Here is a 15011-nt window from a genome sequence, read left to right on the forward strand (position 1 = left end):
TCATGTTTGAGACGACGTGCTATAGTATGACTTTTTTTTTTTATCTTATTTTTGATGATGGGACATTATGACTTTTTTATGACTTTTTGGAGCATGACCTTTTTCTGAACTGACATGCCTCACGTTACTTCTCACTGTGAGGCAACTCAACTAACGGAAAAAAAAAGTCTCTTTTGGACTTTTTTTTTTTTTACCTTTGGTTTGTCGCTGTGGCTTACCCTTACAGGGACTCACCGTAGGAGGACTTGCCCTCCATGAACCTTTTGTGTTACCTCGGCGGGTAAACCGTGAACCTCGTGTGTTACCTCGGCGGGTAAACCTTGAACCTCGTGTGTTACCTCGGCGGGTAAACCGTGAACCTCGTGTGTTACCTCGGCGGGTAAACCTTGAACCTCGTGTGTTACCTCGGCGGGTAAACCGTGAACCGTGTGTGTTGTATTACCTCGGCGGGGCTCGAACCCGTGTCTTCATGAGGTCGTTTCCAACCGGGAGTCGCCGTCGTTGACCGCAGGACTATCTTCGGCGCTGGAGAATGAGTCGTGGCAGGAGAAAGTGTACCACGGAGTTCACTCAGAGCTTCCAGAGACTCAGCCGACAGTCTGGTTAAATCAACAGGTAAAAGATTCTACTTCACCAAGGTTGTTATTAATGGTTCTGATTCCACCTGTTGATGGTGACTCAACTTTTAGTGACGTTGAAACGTTTGGGGAAATTGAAAAAGTTTTGCATTCACAACACATTACAGGAAGATATTTAGTATCACTGCAGACCCACTTGAAAACATGTATATCTACTATCCAAAGAATGTCTGTGGCAATTTTGGTCGCATTTGAATGAATATTTGTGGACGGTGGAGGTATAGGTTGCAGTGAGCCAAAGATTTGTCACAATGCTGCCAAACTCCTGGGGAGATTGGTGGCGCAGTGGTTAGCATTACTTCCTTTCAGCCAGAACGTTTGGTGTTCAATTCCTCCCTTTTGTCATGACTTAAAAAAAGGACATTAGTAATTTCCGACTTTGAAAATGCTGGTTATTTTTTGAACAACATGCCTTTTGGGTCACTTTTTGTCCACGACGCCACTGGCACACCAATCGACTAAAACAAATTATTTTGATAACTTTTAATTCCAAACATGGTCCGTGGTTCGATCCCCGCCTGGGACTTTCTATGTGGAATTTGCATGTTCCTGCATAGGTAATAAGTAAATTAAAATGTCGTCCAAAATATGGACGACTAACTTATGCATGTTATCATGCATATAGTCCATGATGTAAAACAAACATCATGTAGTCGTAATTGTGACATAGTCACACTCCAAGCAAGAACATGCAATCCTCCACAGACAGAGTTCCAAGCCCCTGATCGAACCCAGTACTTCCTGACTGTGAGATGACAACGCTAGCAACTGCAAAGTTGTGCTGCCTCTATTGTATGTTTGTCTGACTTATATTACTTATATGACTTTTAAACATTTTCTCAAAGTAAGAACGGTGGTGCAGCGGTTAGTTCTTTTGCCTGTCACTCAGAAGGTTCCAGGTTCAATTCTTGCCCTTGACCTGGCATTCAGGATGTCAATGTCATCCTTTTTACACGGCGAGTCTCGAACCTGGAACCTTCCGACTGGAAGGCAATAATGCCAACCACTGCACCGTTGATCGCTCTTCCCTAATGTGTTTAAAAGTTATACAAGTCAAATAAGTCAGACAAGCATGCACTAAAGAAAGCAAAATGGTGCAGTTCCAAGCCAGCGTTGTCATCTCAACCCTTTGATAGCGGGCCTGGAACTTAGTCTGGAGGACTGCATGTTCTTGCTTGAATGTAGTGTTTTACATTATGGACAACATGCAGAAGTTAGTCATCATTATAATGGGAGACAAACTTTGCTTTTTGGTTATTAGTTTAGCACATCGAAAGTCAAAGGCTGGACTCGAACCCTAGACCTATAGACCATGAGACAACAACGCTGACAGCTGCAGCACTGTGTTGGCTTCTGTGAATTGAACGTAAGTCATACTTATTTAACGTCGTAAAAAATAACAAAACTATATCATGCTGTAGTATGACATTTTGATGACATTTTGGACGACATAGTGTGACTTTTTGACCATATTTTAGACGACATGCTATAGTATGACTTTTTTTTTATCATATTTTAGACGACATGCTATGGTATGACTTTTTTATCATAATTTGGACGACATGCTATAGTATGACTTTCTATCATATTTAGGACTTTTTGGCCATATTTCGGACGATATTTGTCGTTTGTCATCCAAAAAATCAAATAAATGTCATAGTATAGTATGTCATCAAAAATATTTAAATAATTTCAGTTTAATATGTTGTCCAAAATATCAAAAAAAGGCCACACTATACTTTTTTTTAAATTTCTTATTATAGTATGCCATCCAAAATATTTTTTTAAACGTCATATATATAATATATATCATCCAAAATTTCAAAAATATAGTGTGTTCTCCAAAAATGTTGACTTTTGCATGGTGAAAAAAAACCAAGTAAAAAAACAATAGGGCTTTCGCACCATCGGTGCTCGGGCCCTAACAAGACAAAAATATTCTTCAATTGCAGAAACAAAGAGGCAACTTGTCAGGAAAATGATACTGCCACAAATCACAGCCACTTTAACGTGAAGAAAAATAACTATTTTGAATATTTTTATTTTGGGGTTTTGTTTTTTTCTGTGATTAGTAAAGCCCTTTTTTTTATAAGCATATTCTAGTTCGTCCAAAATATCCAAAAGAACATCATAGTATAGAATGTTGCATCGTGTGAACAGAGCAGACACAGAAGCAGGAATAATTAATAAAACATTTTTTATTTTTATTTTATTGAATATGAAGTAGTGCAGTTGTTGGCATCTGGGGAGAATGAGTTGTGTGTGTGTGTGTGTCCAGGTTGTGTAGTCAGTGAGTGGATTACGTCCAGGTTGTGTAGTCAGTGAGTGGATTACAGGCTTGTGTGTGTGTGTGTGTGTGTGTGTGTGTGTGTGTGTGTGTGTGTGTGTGTGTGTGTGTGTGTGTGTGTGTGTGTGTGTGTGTGTGTGTGTGTGTGTGTGTGTGTGTGTGTGTGTGTGTGTGTGTGTGTGTGTGTGTGTATTCACTGAGAGGGGAGAGGTCTGGACGATGTCTCTGATTCCCAACGCCAGACCGGCAGGTTTGGGCCCGCAGAGGTGTCTGGATAGACAGAGGCATGGTCTCAGGTGAGTGTTGACCTGTAGCCTCCGTGGACCGACGCGGTCTCCTGGTGATCTCTGATGATCCAATCAAGACTTTAAGTGAGTTTGTCTTGGCAGGAAGACAGGACAGGCAGACAGCATGCACGCTCGCATATTTTTAAAAAGTCATCCGTATGTCATCCAAAATATCAAAAAAATTGCATATAGTATGTTATCCAAAATATTTTTAAAAAATTCATACAATACTATGTTGTCCAAAATATATAAAATAAATGCATACTATAGTATGCTGTCCAAAATATTAAAAAAAAAAAATCAAACTATAGTCTGTCATCCAAAATATCCAAAATATTTCATACAATAGTATGTTGTCCAAAATGTCAAAATTATTGCATAGTACAGTATTGCATCCAACATATTAAAAAATGGCATACAATAGTATGTCGTCTAGAATCTAAAAAAATGGCATAGTGTGGTATTTTGTCAAAAATATAAAAAAATGGCGTACATTAGTATGTCGTCCAAAATATCAAACAAATTTGCATACAATAGTATGTCGTCCAAATTATAAATGTGTTGTCTAGAATATTTTTAAAAATGGCATAGTGTGGTATTTCGTCCAAAATATTAAAAAAAAATATCCTACTATAGTACAGCTTACAAAATATTAAAAAAATATGGCATAGTATGTCATCAAAAATACCCCAAAAATTGCATAATATATTATGTCGTCCAAAATATCTTAAAAATGGCACACACTAGTATGTCGCTAAACTGTTATAAGAATTTCATAGTATGGTATAGCATTCAAAAAGTTAAATTGTTTTTATCATACTGTAGTATGGCGTCCAAAATATCAAAAAACGTTATAGTCCAAAGTCCAAAATATTTTTAAAAAGTCATACTTTAGTATGTTGTCAAAAATATCAAAAAATAGCATAATATATTATCCTGTCCAAAATATTAAAACAATGGCATACAATAGTATGTCGTCCAAAATATTAAGAAAATGGCATAGTGTGGTATTTTGTCCAAAATATATTAAAAAAATTCATACTAAAGTATGTCGTCCAACATATCAAAAAAAATCTCAGCATAGTATGCTGTCCAAAATATGATCAAACGGGAAGGTCCAACATTGTAGCAATCCTTTCCATAACACTGTCAGACAATTATAATTACACTTTGAACCTGTCAGTAGCAAAACAAGGCGGGCGCCTGTTAGGTAACTTAGCTAAAAGTCTATAAAGTGTCCATTGTACAGTGGTAGCAGTCAGCTGACATGTTGATTATCTCTTCTTCTACTAAGCTGTTACCTGTTCAGGTATCTGGTACTTACTGTCTGAAAAAAAATAAAATAAAGAGTCCTGTGTCCGTGCTGCTTTCTCTGCTGATTGTGTGAAGTGACAATTCTCATTCTGTTCACCTGTGGTGACCGACCAACACCCCGACGTAAGGGCCTTCTACCCAGCTAAGGAGGGACCATGGGTACAACCAAGTGTACCACTGGGAGGGGGAGATGTGTGTGTGTGTGTGTGTGTGTGTGTGTGGGGGGGGGGGGGGGGGGGGGTACACACAATTAGTTTTTGCTTCACAATGGGAAATAATATTGAAAATTACCAGCAAACAACCAGAGACAGAACCTTTGACGGTGTTCATAAAAGGAGAACATACTTTTATGAAAAGTTAAATGTTACACCCCTCCCCTCCAATAAAAAGACTGTGTTACTCCCGTTAAATAAGGCACTAAAAGGTTACAATATAGGACCTTTAAATACATTTAATTTTTCAGAGTTAGTTGTTCAGTTATATTTTCTGCAAGTTTTTTTATTTAAAAAAAAAAAAAATTACGTTGAGCATATATTTAAAGGAAATTCATCTGAAAAAACAACAACTGCTTGGAAATAAAGCACAGCCACCTAAACTCCAGATTTCTTTGAACTTTGAACACTTTTTTTTTTTGCTTTGAGAACGTATAAGATTTTGATTAATTTCAGGGCACTTCCTCTGACATATTAATAATTACAAACCCGTAAAAATAAGCCATTTGTCCATCCAGGACGTAAATTGTGGTGGAGAAAGGCACAATTTTGAATGAAAAACAGTAGGATCAAAAAATACTGGGATAAAAAATTAGGATGTGTACATATTTTAAAATGTAGAATGGGAGTACTTCATGGTAGGTCCCGATCATTGTCTCGTCAAAAGAAAAACAAAGCCTGATTACATCAACATATTCTGTTCATGAAACGATTACCTCACATCCAGGTCAAACCACTAGGTGGCATCAGCACACTGTTTCTGATTTGGCCATCGATCAGCCCAGGATGTAATAAAACACACTGTATAGGCTATTAGACGTGAGGTAATGAAAAGCACGAGGACACGTGATGTTAAATGCACATTTCGAGCTGGTGAATAATCAAAAACGTCTGAAAACAACTGTGTTACTTTTTAAATTTGCACTGCAATCACAGACTACTCCGATCTCTCATTGAAAAACCTGATTATTTAAATTGTTACACAATATCTCAGTTATAAATATATTTGTTTTTAATTTCAGCACTTGTTCATATTATTTCGAATAGAGCATAAAAGTCAAACATAAAAGTTTAGAATGATTTTTTTTTTTTTTTTTTTTTTTTAGGCCTGTGTGCAACAGGCCCGATTACACATAATACACCGATAAGTCAATGTTGCATTACCTTCAGTCCTGCAACTGTATAGGCCTACTTATGGGCTGTCGGACTTTTTCCCCGGCGGACATTTTGACGTTTCGTTGTCGGAAACACACAGGTAGCCCACTTATGATGGGTACATCCCACATTAGGGAGGGCCTGCTTTTGGGCTTGTTGGTAAGAAACTTAATGGAACTGAGCCATCATTATTACACCTGTGCTTTACCTACTGTGACAAGTCCAAATGTCTGATGTTAAAAAGGTCTGCTTTGTGCTGTATACCTTTTTAAGCCACCGTTCACAAGTATAGTAGGCCTGCCGCTTGGCTGTGTGCAGATACAAAAAAAAAAAAAAAAAAAAAAAAGGTTTTAATTGTTTTGATGTTCTAAATTGCGTCTCGCCACGACTGTCAATTACTTTTCATATTTATCCTGATGAAAATATTAATTGATGCTATGCATTTCAATTTGAAGCCACTCATTGGCCGTCTGTCTGAGCAGCTCCACGGATATCTTCTCCACACAACAGTATCAGTGCACATCAGCGGTAGTAAACACTTTACCGAAGCAGCTGAAGGACAATTTTAAGCAACCGAGACGAATTGATCAAATCCATAATTATAATGCAGAGCCGCGCACAGTAAAGAAAAAAAACAAAAAACAACGCAGCTTGTTGCCAGTGTTGCGACTTTTCCTGAGGCTCAATAATAAACGTGCAAGACTGCAATGTTATAGAAAACAAATACGATTTAATGACAAAAAGCATATAGAAATTGTGCAATCCGTTGATTTCTTTTTCCTCTTTTTCTTTTGATCACAGATTTCAGGTCAATGCTAGTTTTTTTTGGTTTTACTGATTTTTTTTTTTCCACTTCAGAAACTCAAATTCAGCTGAAGGATTATGTGGTGTAATCAAAATTTTAATAGGGTTACAGGATTACAGAAAAATTGGGTTTCATTTAAATCAAGGGCAAATTATTACGTAATATTTATATCCATAAATAAATAAAAATGCCCCTGTGCGTATTGCAGAACATTAAGTAAAATATTGCTATGTTATTTGTTTATGATTGGCGGGGTAATGGGGTCACTTTGACATTGTTAGTTGGGACTAATAGATCCAGGAAGTTTTTGAAAGGCAAAAAGTCTCGTGAAAAATAAAACATTAATTTTATGGGTCTGTTAAAATATTATATTTTATCTGCAGTCATCTAAACACTTCAGTTGTATTTGAGTTTCTGAGTTTCTATATTTCTATATCCAACTCCTCGTGGATTCCCCCACACATAAACTATCAGATCAGGTTATTAATCACAGGATTTAAGTGGCACAAGAACACGTGTCTGTGTTTGTGCTTTGGCACAGACTGACATAAAAAAAACAACAACTGAACAAACAAACAAACGAAGCAATACAAAAACGAATGGAGATACATCCCACAAAGCGTCTTCTCCGTGAATGAATGAGTCATACAGCAGTAGTGCAGCCACTGTGTGGCCAGAGCTGGTTCCAGGATATATTCAGTTTTTGTTCTGTTTCTCTTCTTCTTAGGAAAGGAAGGCAAAAAGGGGGGCTGGATTGCTTTGAGTGTTCCAGCCTGACAGTCTCGGTCTTTCTCATCACAGCATTTTGGAAAAATACAGAAATAACAAACAGCAAAAACACACTGTAAACAGGCGCACAGAAGATGTCTGCACAGAAAGAAAAGCAGTAAAGTCAACCAATACTCAGCCTCTATGGTAATATTATTACTATCATTCATACTTATTATTATTTTATTATTGTTGTTATTAATATTTGTGGCTGCCCACTATGAATTAAATTCAGAATTTAAGAATTTGACTTTATTATAGGATTTAGAAAAAAATAAATTATGGATGTATCTGCAGCCAATATATCACAAAACATTTAGATTAATCAACAAAATTGTATAATAATATAATAAATATAATAATAATAATAACAATAATAATAAGAGCAGTTGGCTGGTACTGGCTTTCATTTTTAACATTGTATAGCAGGTGTCTGCCATTTCAGCCCTCTCCTGCCACAAGCTGAGAAGAACCCCTGTTGCTTTTGTTATGATGGAAAGATGGCGTTTATTTACCCACACTGACTGCGACTAAATCATCATGCCCGAAGCTCGTTTTTATATATATATATTTTTTTCCCCCTGCGGACACCTCCTGTCCACATCCCACTCTGTCTGCCTTTAATGACACATTACATAATGACACACTGGCGCCTATAAGGTCGAAGATATAGAAAAGCGTTTAACGTCGCTGTTTTTTTCTTCTTCTCTTTTTTTTTGGGGGGGGGGGGAGGAGAGGAGGGAGGAGGGTTAGCACACACCAGCCCAATTCGCAGTTCCGCGGCGTGAGACCTCACCATGTAACTCTGCTACGAGTAATTTTAGGGCTCGAATGCCACTGAGTGTCCCCACTGTGTGTGTCCGTGGGTCCAGCACCTAAACTGGCCGAGGTCCAGTTTTAGAGCGGTCCAGCACAGAGAATGAAACAAATAAGGAGGCATTATACCTCCTTAAGGGGTCCGTGTTTTTTTTTTTGTTGTTGTTGTTGCTGAGAATAAAGGACTGGGGTCACTGCACAGGAGTTTGTCCTCCGTGGTGAGGAGGGGTGTCCCCGTACATGTCCTCTCCTCCTGGTATCTGTCCCCCAGCGGGTGTCATCCTCTTCTCCTTCTGCCGCCGGTTACAAAACCAAACCCTCACCACCTCCTTCTCCAGCTGCAGGCTGTCCGCTATGGAGTTGATCTCCGCTGCTCCTGGTTTTGGACATTTGAGAAAATGACTCTCCAGAGCCCCTTTGACGCCCACCTCAATGGAGGTCCTCTTTTTCCTTTTCCTGCCTTGTGCCGCGATTTTATCCAGGCTAGTGGGACTCCCCGAGGTGGAGTCCGCCTCCTCCAGCCACTTGTTCAACAACGGCTTTAGTTTACACATGTTTTTGAAGCTGAGTTGAAGCGCCTCGAACCTGCAAATGGTGGTCTGAGAAAAAACGTTTCCATACAGCGTCCCGAGAGCCAGTCCCACGTCCGCCTGCGTGAAGCCTAGCTTGATCCGCCGCTGTTTGAACTGCTTGGCAAACTGCTCCAACTCGTCGGAGGTCGGCGTGTCCTCGTCTGACTGGTCCTGATGGCCCCCGTGCTGGTGATGGTGTGAGAGAGACTGCTGGTGGGCCCCGGGGCCGCCTCCGTGCTCACTGAGGTGCGGGCTGTGGCTGTGGTGGTCCTCATCCCGCAGGGGGTGGTGGTGCATCCCCCCTTGCTCTGCCCCCGGCATCAGACCAAAGCCGGACTGGGAGTAGACCAGGCTCTGGCCCTCAGTTGTCGCCATACCGGAGATGTGCGTGGTGGTTGTGCTGGTTCGCCATGCTCTGGCGTCGTGATGCGCCGGCTGGTGCGCTAGGTGAGGGTGTCGCTGTTGTTGCTGCTGCTGCTGCTGCTGCTGCAGACTGCTGGAGTTCTGCAGCTCCTCTCGGTCACTGTCATGCAGTACGGGCTTCACGTCCTGTTCTCCGAGGGGACTAGATGGCCAGGGCGCCCCGCTGTCACCGTGAGACAGCGCCGTTATCCACTGGTGCGCGTGGCTGAGCGGATGTCCACCGCCCGGTAACGTGCTATAGTCGTTCTGGAGCAGGGTGTGCGCGTCCCTGTACGCTGCCGCCTGCTGCATGCTCCCGGACTCCGAGTGCGGCGGCGGCGCGCTGCTGGGGGTGGTGAGGACGCTGTAGTGGTTGGACGTTGCGGTCGCCATAACTATCGGAGCCAGAGTGATAGCTGGAGTTAAAAGGAGGCTGCCTTTGACAGTAACTCTTTTGCGCCACGGGGCAGCTAGGCGTCTCTCTCCAGCATCTCCCGGGCGCTGTGCCAAGGGGACGCAGAGGCGCGCACCTGTGGTCCGCCTCGCTCCGCTCTTTATTGGCCAAGAACGGTTGACAGATGTGGTTACCCCTGACAGCATCCCGCTCATTGGTCACGGGAGATTGTACAGAAACCCCAATCACTTTGCCCAACAATACTCGCAGTCCTGCAGCATGCTAGAGTACAAAGTGGAGGGAGAAATGGGGCTGCCGAGTGTAAACACAGAATAGACGGAACAAGCTCGGCGACAACAAAAAGAAAAACACTTTTGTTTTCGTTGAAAGTAGTTGATCAACTTTAATATAGGTCAATGGGTCACATTTGATTGGTTTCGTGCGTCAAAACGCTGCGTAAAAGTTATATACCAAATACGGAGTTTGCACGTTTATACCTGATTTATGCCTTAAAGAACAGAACTTTTACGGTCCAATTACTCAAAGCTGCCAAAACTTAGTCCATGCATTTTAAGTTCAATATTTAGAAAACATTTTTTGCGCCATGAAACAGTAAGCAGTGATCATGACGAGAAACTTCCAGCTGCCTCTGCCCTCAGGACGCTGTCCAGAGAGAGGGGCTGCGTGCTTCCAGCTTCTGCCCCGTTGCCATGGCGAACGCGGTGAATGGAACAACAACGCCCACGTCACAGCTGCAATTCGCTCCTTCTTTTCGTTCCGTTCCAAAGGGCTCATTGGGGCCGTGCGCTCGGCCGTCGGGACAAATAATGGGGGGCGAACGGAGAGGGCAACCCGGGGCCAAAGAGAGGAGGCTAGAAGAATGGATCCCTCAGGCTGCTCTGCGCCCACCGTGCCCCCTTCCACCTGCTTGTTGTGTAAACTTTGAGATGGCTGCACCCACAGTGGCACACGAGGGTTGCTTTCCAAAACCTCCTACCAAAACAGCAGGTGTTGAATTTGAACATTTGGAAGAGGGAACACAACAAATACACAAAAAGTTGCGAGCGCTAACAAGGGTGCTCATAAACATCTGCCTCCCAACAACACAGCAGTTGTGAAGCTAAGTTACACTGTTTAATTACTTGTGTGGCACTTTATTTGACAATGCTATGCTACTTTAAAATCCATTACATTTAAAGTAGTTACTGCATTTACTATGGTTACCACTTACTTTGAAAATAAGGCTCTTCGACATATGATGCATTGCCGTTTGATGACGCTATCAAACAGAGTAATTGGTAGGAATTAGCTCCATCACTGCTTACGTTTTAATGCACATGTAATTATGACCTTAGTAAATATCTCAGCACTCACAGTTGCAATGTTTTATTTACATTTTAACAATATGAAGATGTTTGCTCAAGTAAGTTTGGAATGAGGGAGTTTTACATAATGAAAAATGTATTCGTTTTTAACCTTATAAGACTCAGTTCCTCTTCCATCACTGCACCACAGCATCATAAAGGTGGTGGCACTGTGAGTAAAAAAGGAAGGAAAGAAAAGAAAGAAAGAAAGAAAAAACAGTGAAAATTCATCAGAACACTAATTTTGCAGTATCTGCTGGTCCTATCTTTGAATTAATGCAATAATGTTGAAATTAAACTATTTTTCATTCTGCTGAGTCCCCCTGAAACAGTCTTAGACCCCTGGGGGGTCCCTGGACCTACTTTGGCAACTACTGGTATTTAGGAGATGTGATTTTATTGGCTCAAAGTGGGGCACTGGCTGTAAAACATCGCAGCTACGAGGTTAAAGCAACCTCAAAGGACAAAAAATATCAATGTTTCACCTTCAAACAGGGATGCCGTGTATCAACCAATGAAAATATGTGTCGATGTTTTTTTGAAAATTTAAACCAATGTCTGTACCAACGCACACAAAGACAATAATATTTACTGTTCATTAGACCATTGTACGACGAAATTACACAAAAATAGGCTAGTTAAGAAATCTTCGACTGATCAAGCTGAGAATACGAAGACATAAAGTGACGCAAACTGAATCATAGGGATCGAAAGAACACTGGCTTATGATTAGGGTGTAATTCCGAGAATTACCAAATGTGTCACCAGGGGCTCTGGCAAGCCGTGTGTTGGGAGAGGCAAAACATATTACCCTAATAGACTAATATGCAAACTACTGGCTGCCCAATTACAGGACTTAATAACGCATAAACGATGCGAGTCCTGTTCTTACAAGACGAAGAGGTCGCTGTTAATTCAGTCAAAGGCCTGGGTACGCTGTCAACACAGGCAATGGTTTCATACTCTCTGTTTCCCTGTCTGTATTCAAGAGTGAGAGTTAATGATGGAGATTCTGAGCGTTAAATTAACAGTAATTATATGGCCCCAGTGCTGTAAAGATTCAATTTCTTCCCAAGTCTAATGGGCCTAAGTGTCCCTTTGCGCAGGCAGAACTCTGCACGAGGTGTTTATGATTGAAACGCACACAGACAGAACACAAACAAACACACATGGAAACACCTATAAAATAAAGGCATTAGATGCTTCTTTACGTGTAAAAAAATAATAATGTTTTTATAGTGTGGAAGTGCTGCAGTAGAACTGTACTCAAGGCCAGCGCTCTTCAGAACCAGATGTGAAAAGCCATTTTTTTGTTGCTTTTGCTCTTGTGTAAATAGTGCCACCTGCTCTTCCACATTGCTTTGAGTAAGAGTGGTTCAAGTGCGAGGTGAAGCCATTTATGTGGATGAATTTTTGCAAGCCAACCAGTACTCTGGTTGCTTTCACTTTCTCCCGACCAGTATGTGACCATCCCATGTCCCTCCCCCTGTGGGAACCCTAATACAGGGGTAACTGGGGCAGGGGACGGGGAAGAAAGAGGGGGGGCGGCGGGGGAGAGGGGGGCGCGCTTCTTTATGCTGCCGGACACAGGGAGATAATGGCCATTCCTCCACAGCTGGCCCACACAATCAAAGGAAGAGGGGGCTCGGAGGATTCCAGCTTTAACCAGGCCATTGTCTGGGCTAATTACATCTGAATGCAAGACCCCAAGAACCCACCTCCCCCCTGAGCAAAACCTGCACAGAATACCCCAAACAACCCTTCAGAGATGAGGAAGAGTGCACAGACACGGGGCACACACACAGAAATATATAAACCCTGGACTAATTCATTACCCCAAAACATAAGCACACAGACACACGCGCACAACAGACACGCTCTGGCCTCGTTCATTACCCACACGCACTCCCATCCCCAGCAGGCTCCCATCAAAGTGTTGTGTCTCTCACTCACACACACTCACATGTGGCACTCAGCATTAGATCAGATCTCAGCTTGCTGCTTCTCAGAAGAGATGAGGAGGTTTTAGAGGACTTAGTTTGAATAGAAAACACAGTGAAGAGCCTTTCCCCAATGCACCCCCATAATCCCAATCTATACACTCCCTCTGGCCCCCCAACCACCAGTGCTCGACTCCATCTGCAGCCTGAAGTGTGCAGCCTCAGCTTCGTGTCAGTGCAGTCTGTAAAAACTGCTCACTGACATCAGGAGGTTCTGTTTTACCGCTCAGTCTTTTGTTAGTGCAGTCAGAGAGTGCATCTATCTTGGCATTGAACATTAATTGATACACTGATTTCCGTCAATATGATATGCACTGTGGGGTTTGTGGGTGTGCACGTTCAAGAGCGACAGAGAGGTGTGAAAGTCAATCCTACGAATATACTAGAAAAGCCCAAAATTTGAGTGTGCTTGCTTGAAAATTGGAGGTACAAAACAATTAAGGCTATAAAATCTCCTAAAATATGAATTGCTTGTATCAGAAATGTTGAGGTTGATGCACTGAAAGGGTTTTTAAGTGTCTTGAAGAGGTGAAAGCTGCTGAAATCAGTTGGGGTTCAGTTGCTTAAAAATTTTTAAATCTTAGTTTAGCAGTGAAAGCAGTTGAACTGTCAGCTGAACTGTGAAAGATGAAAGCAGTTGAAATGCCAGTTGATCTGTAAATAATAACGGCTGTTGACATCTAATCTGAAGTTGAAGCGACAGAGATGGTGTAAGTGCACTCTCAATGATTGAAATGTCAGGTTGAGTATAGTTGAAGTGTCAGTTAACATATAGAGATCTAATTTCAAGTCTAAGCCCTGTAGGCAACTGAATTATCAGTGTGTATGTAAACAGTGAAAGAACAAGCAGTGAAAGAACAAGCAGTGAAAGAACAAGCAGTGAAAGAACAAGCAGTGAAAGCAGCTGAAAAGTGTCAAAGATGAAAACGGAAAGATTTGTAACAGATGGAGGTTAAGCGCACTGTAAATAGTTGAACGGTTTGTTAATGTGTCGGCTAAAATTGTTCAAATTTCTGTGAAAGTGGGAGTGGTAATTGAATTAAGATCAAGAGACATGATGTCATCACTGCAGGTTTGAGCATTCACTGCATCTAACGAGCTGCTTTCTTTTCTCATAGCTTGTATGTTTGAGGTTTGTATAGATATATGGACGTGTACACCAATTTCCCCGGACACGTTTCACTGCGTGTGTGTGTGTGTGTGTGTGTGTGTGTGTGTGTGTGTGTGTGTGTGTGTGTGTGTGTGTGTGTGTGTGTGTGTGTGTGTGTGTGTGAGTGAGTGACAGTGTCAGGGTTAGGAGGTCTCACTGGTGCTCAGTTTAGCATTGATTTATTCTCTTTCTCCAATTTATTTCCCCTTCGCCTGATCTGCCTCTGGGAGGACAAATGGAGGAGAAACGCCAAGCCCAGTAACTATCCCTCACACACACACACACACGTGCGCACACACACACACACACACACGTACACACACACTCGTACACACTCAGTGACAAATGTTTCCACCAGCACAAATGCACTGAAATTCATATTTCTTCAGAGGGGTGGCAAGCAAACACACACATACTCAAATACCTCTAAAACTGAAGCCTCTTTTTCAAGCGTTACTATGCTGGACCAATCAGAGGGGTGACCATCCTGTAGAACTATAAATTCACAACACTCCCCAAGTCCCAAGGCACCAAGGCTCCTATAAGACTTCCCATGTTGTCCCATATAACTGTCTTCGGAGAACCCATAAAGACATAAAGGGACACTCCTACCTCTAGCTGAGTGGTCATAATTCACCAGCAGGTATTTTTACCGTGACATTGCTGTCGAGGTGCACAGATTCATCTCGTCTCTTGCTTTATAATGTCCTACACAAACTCCAGATAGGAGAAGCATGAGTGCAGTCATATTTTACTGGCAGATCGCTGTCACATCCCGCTGTAATGGTTCGTGTTGAAGGGTTGTGTTGGAGGGGTATGTTGGTCTTGTGGATCGAGGCTTAACGCC

General features: G+C 41.8%; 1 protein-coding gene across 1 annotated transcript; it reads right to left on the reverse strand.

Annotated features, from left to right (window-relative positions):
- Positions 1 to 6603: 6603 nt before the first annotated feature.
- Positions 6604 to 9865, reverse strand: pou3f2a (POU class 3 homeobox 2a). The gene has a single exon (XM_069723841.1). It carries the CDS (start codon positions 9863 to 9865, stop codon positions 8474 to 8476), a length of 1392 nt encoding a protein of 463 aa, XP_069579942.1. The 3' UTR covers positions 6604 to 8473.
- Positions 9866 to 15011: the final 5146 nt, after the last annotated feature.

The sequence above is a fragment of the Brachyistius frenatus genome, unplaced genomic scaffold (genome assembly GCF_029030835.1).
Source record: "Brachyistius frenatus isolate BFR_SWC_R1_liver_20210118 unplaced genomic scaffold, ASM2903083v1 Contig_347, whole genome shotgun sequence".
NCBI classification, from domain to species: domain Eukaryota; kingdom Metazoa; phylum Chordata; class Actinopteri; family Embiotocidae; genus Brachyistius; species Brachyistius frenatus.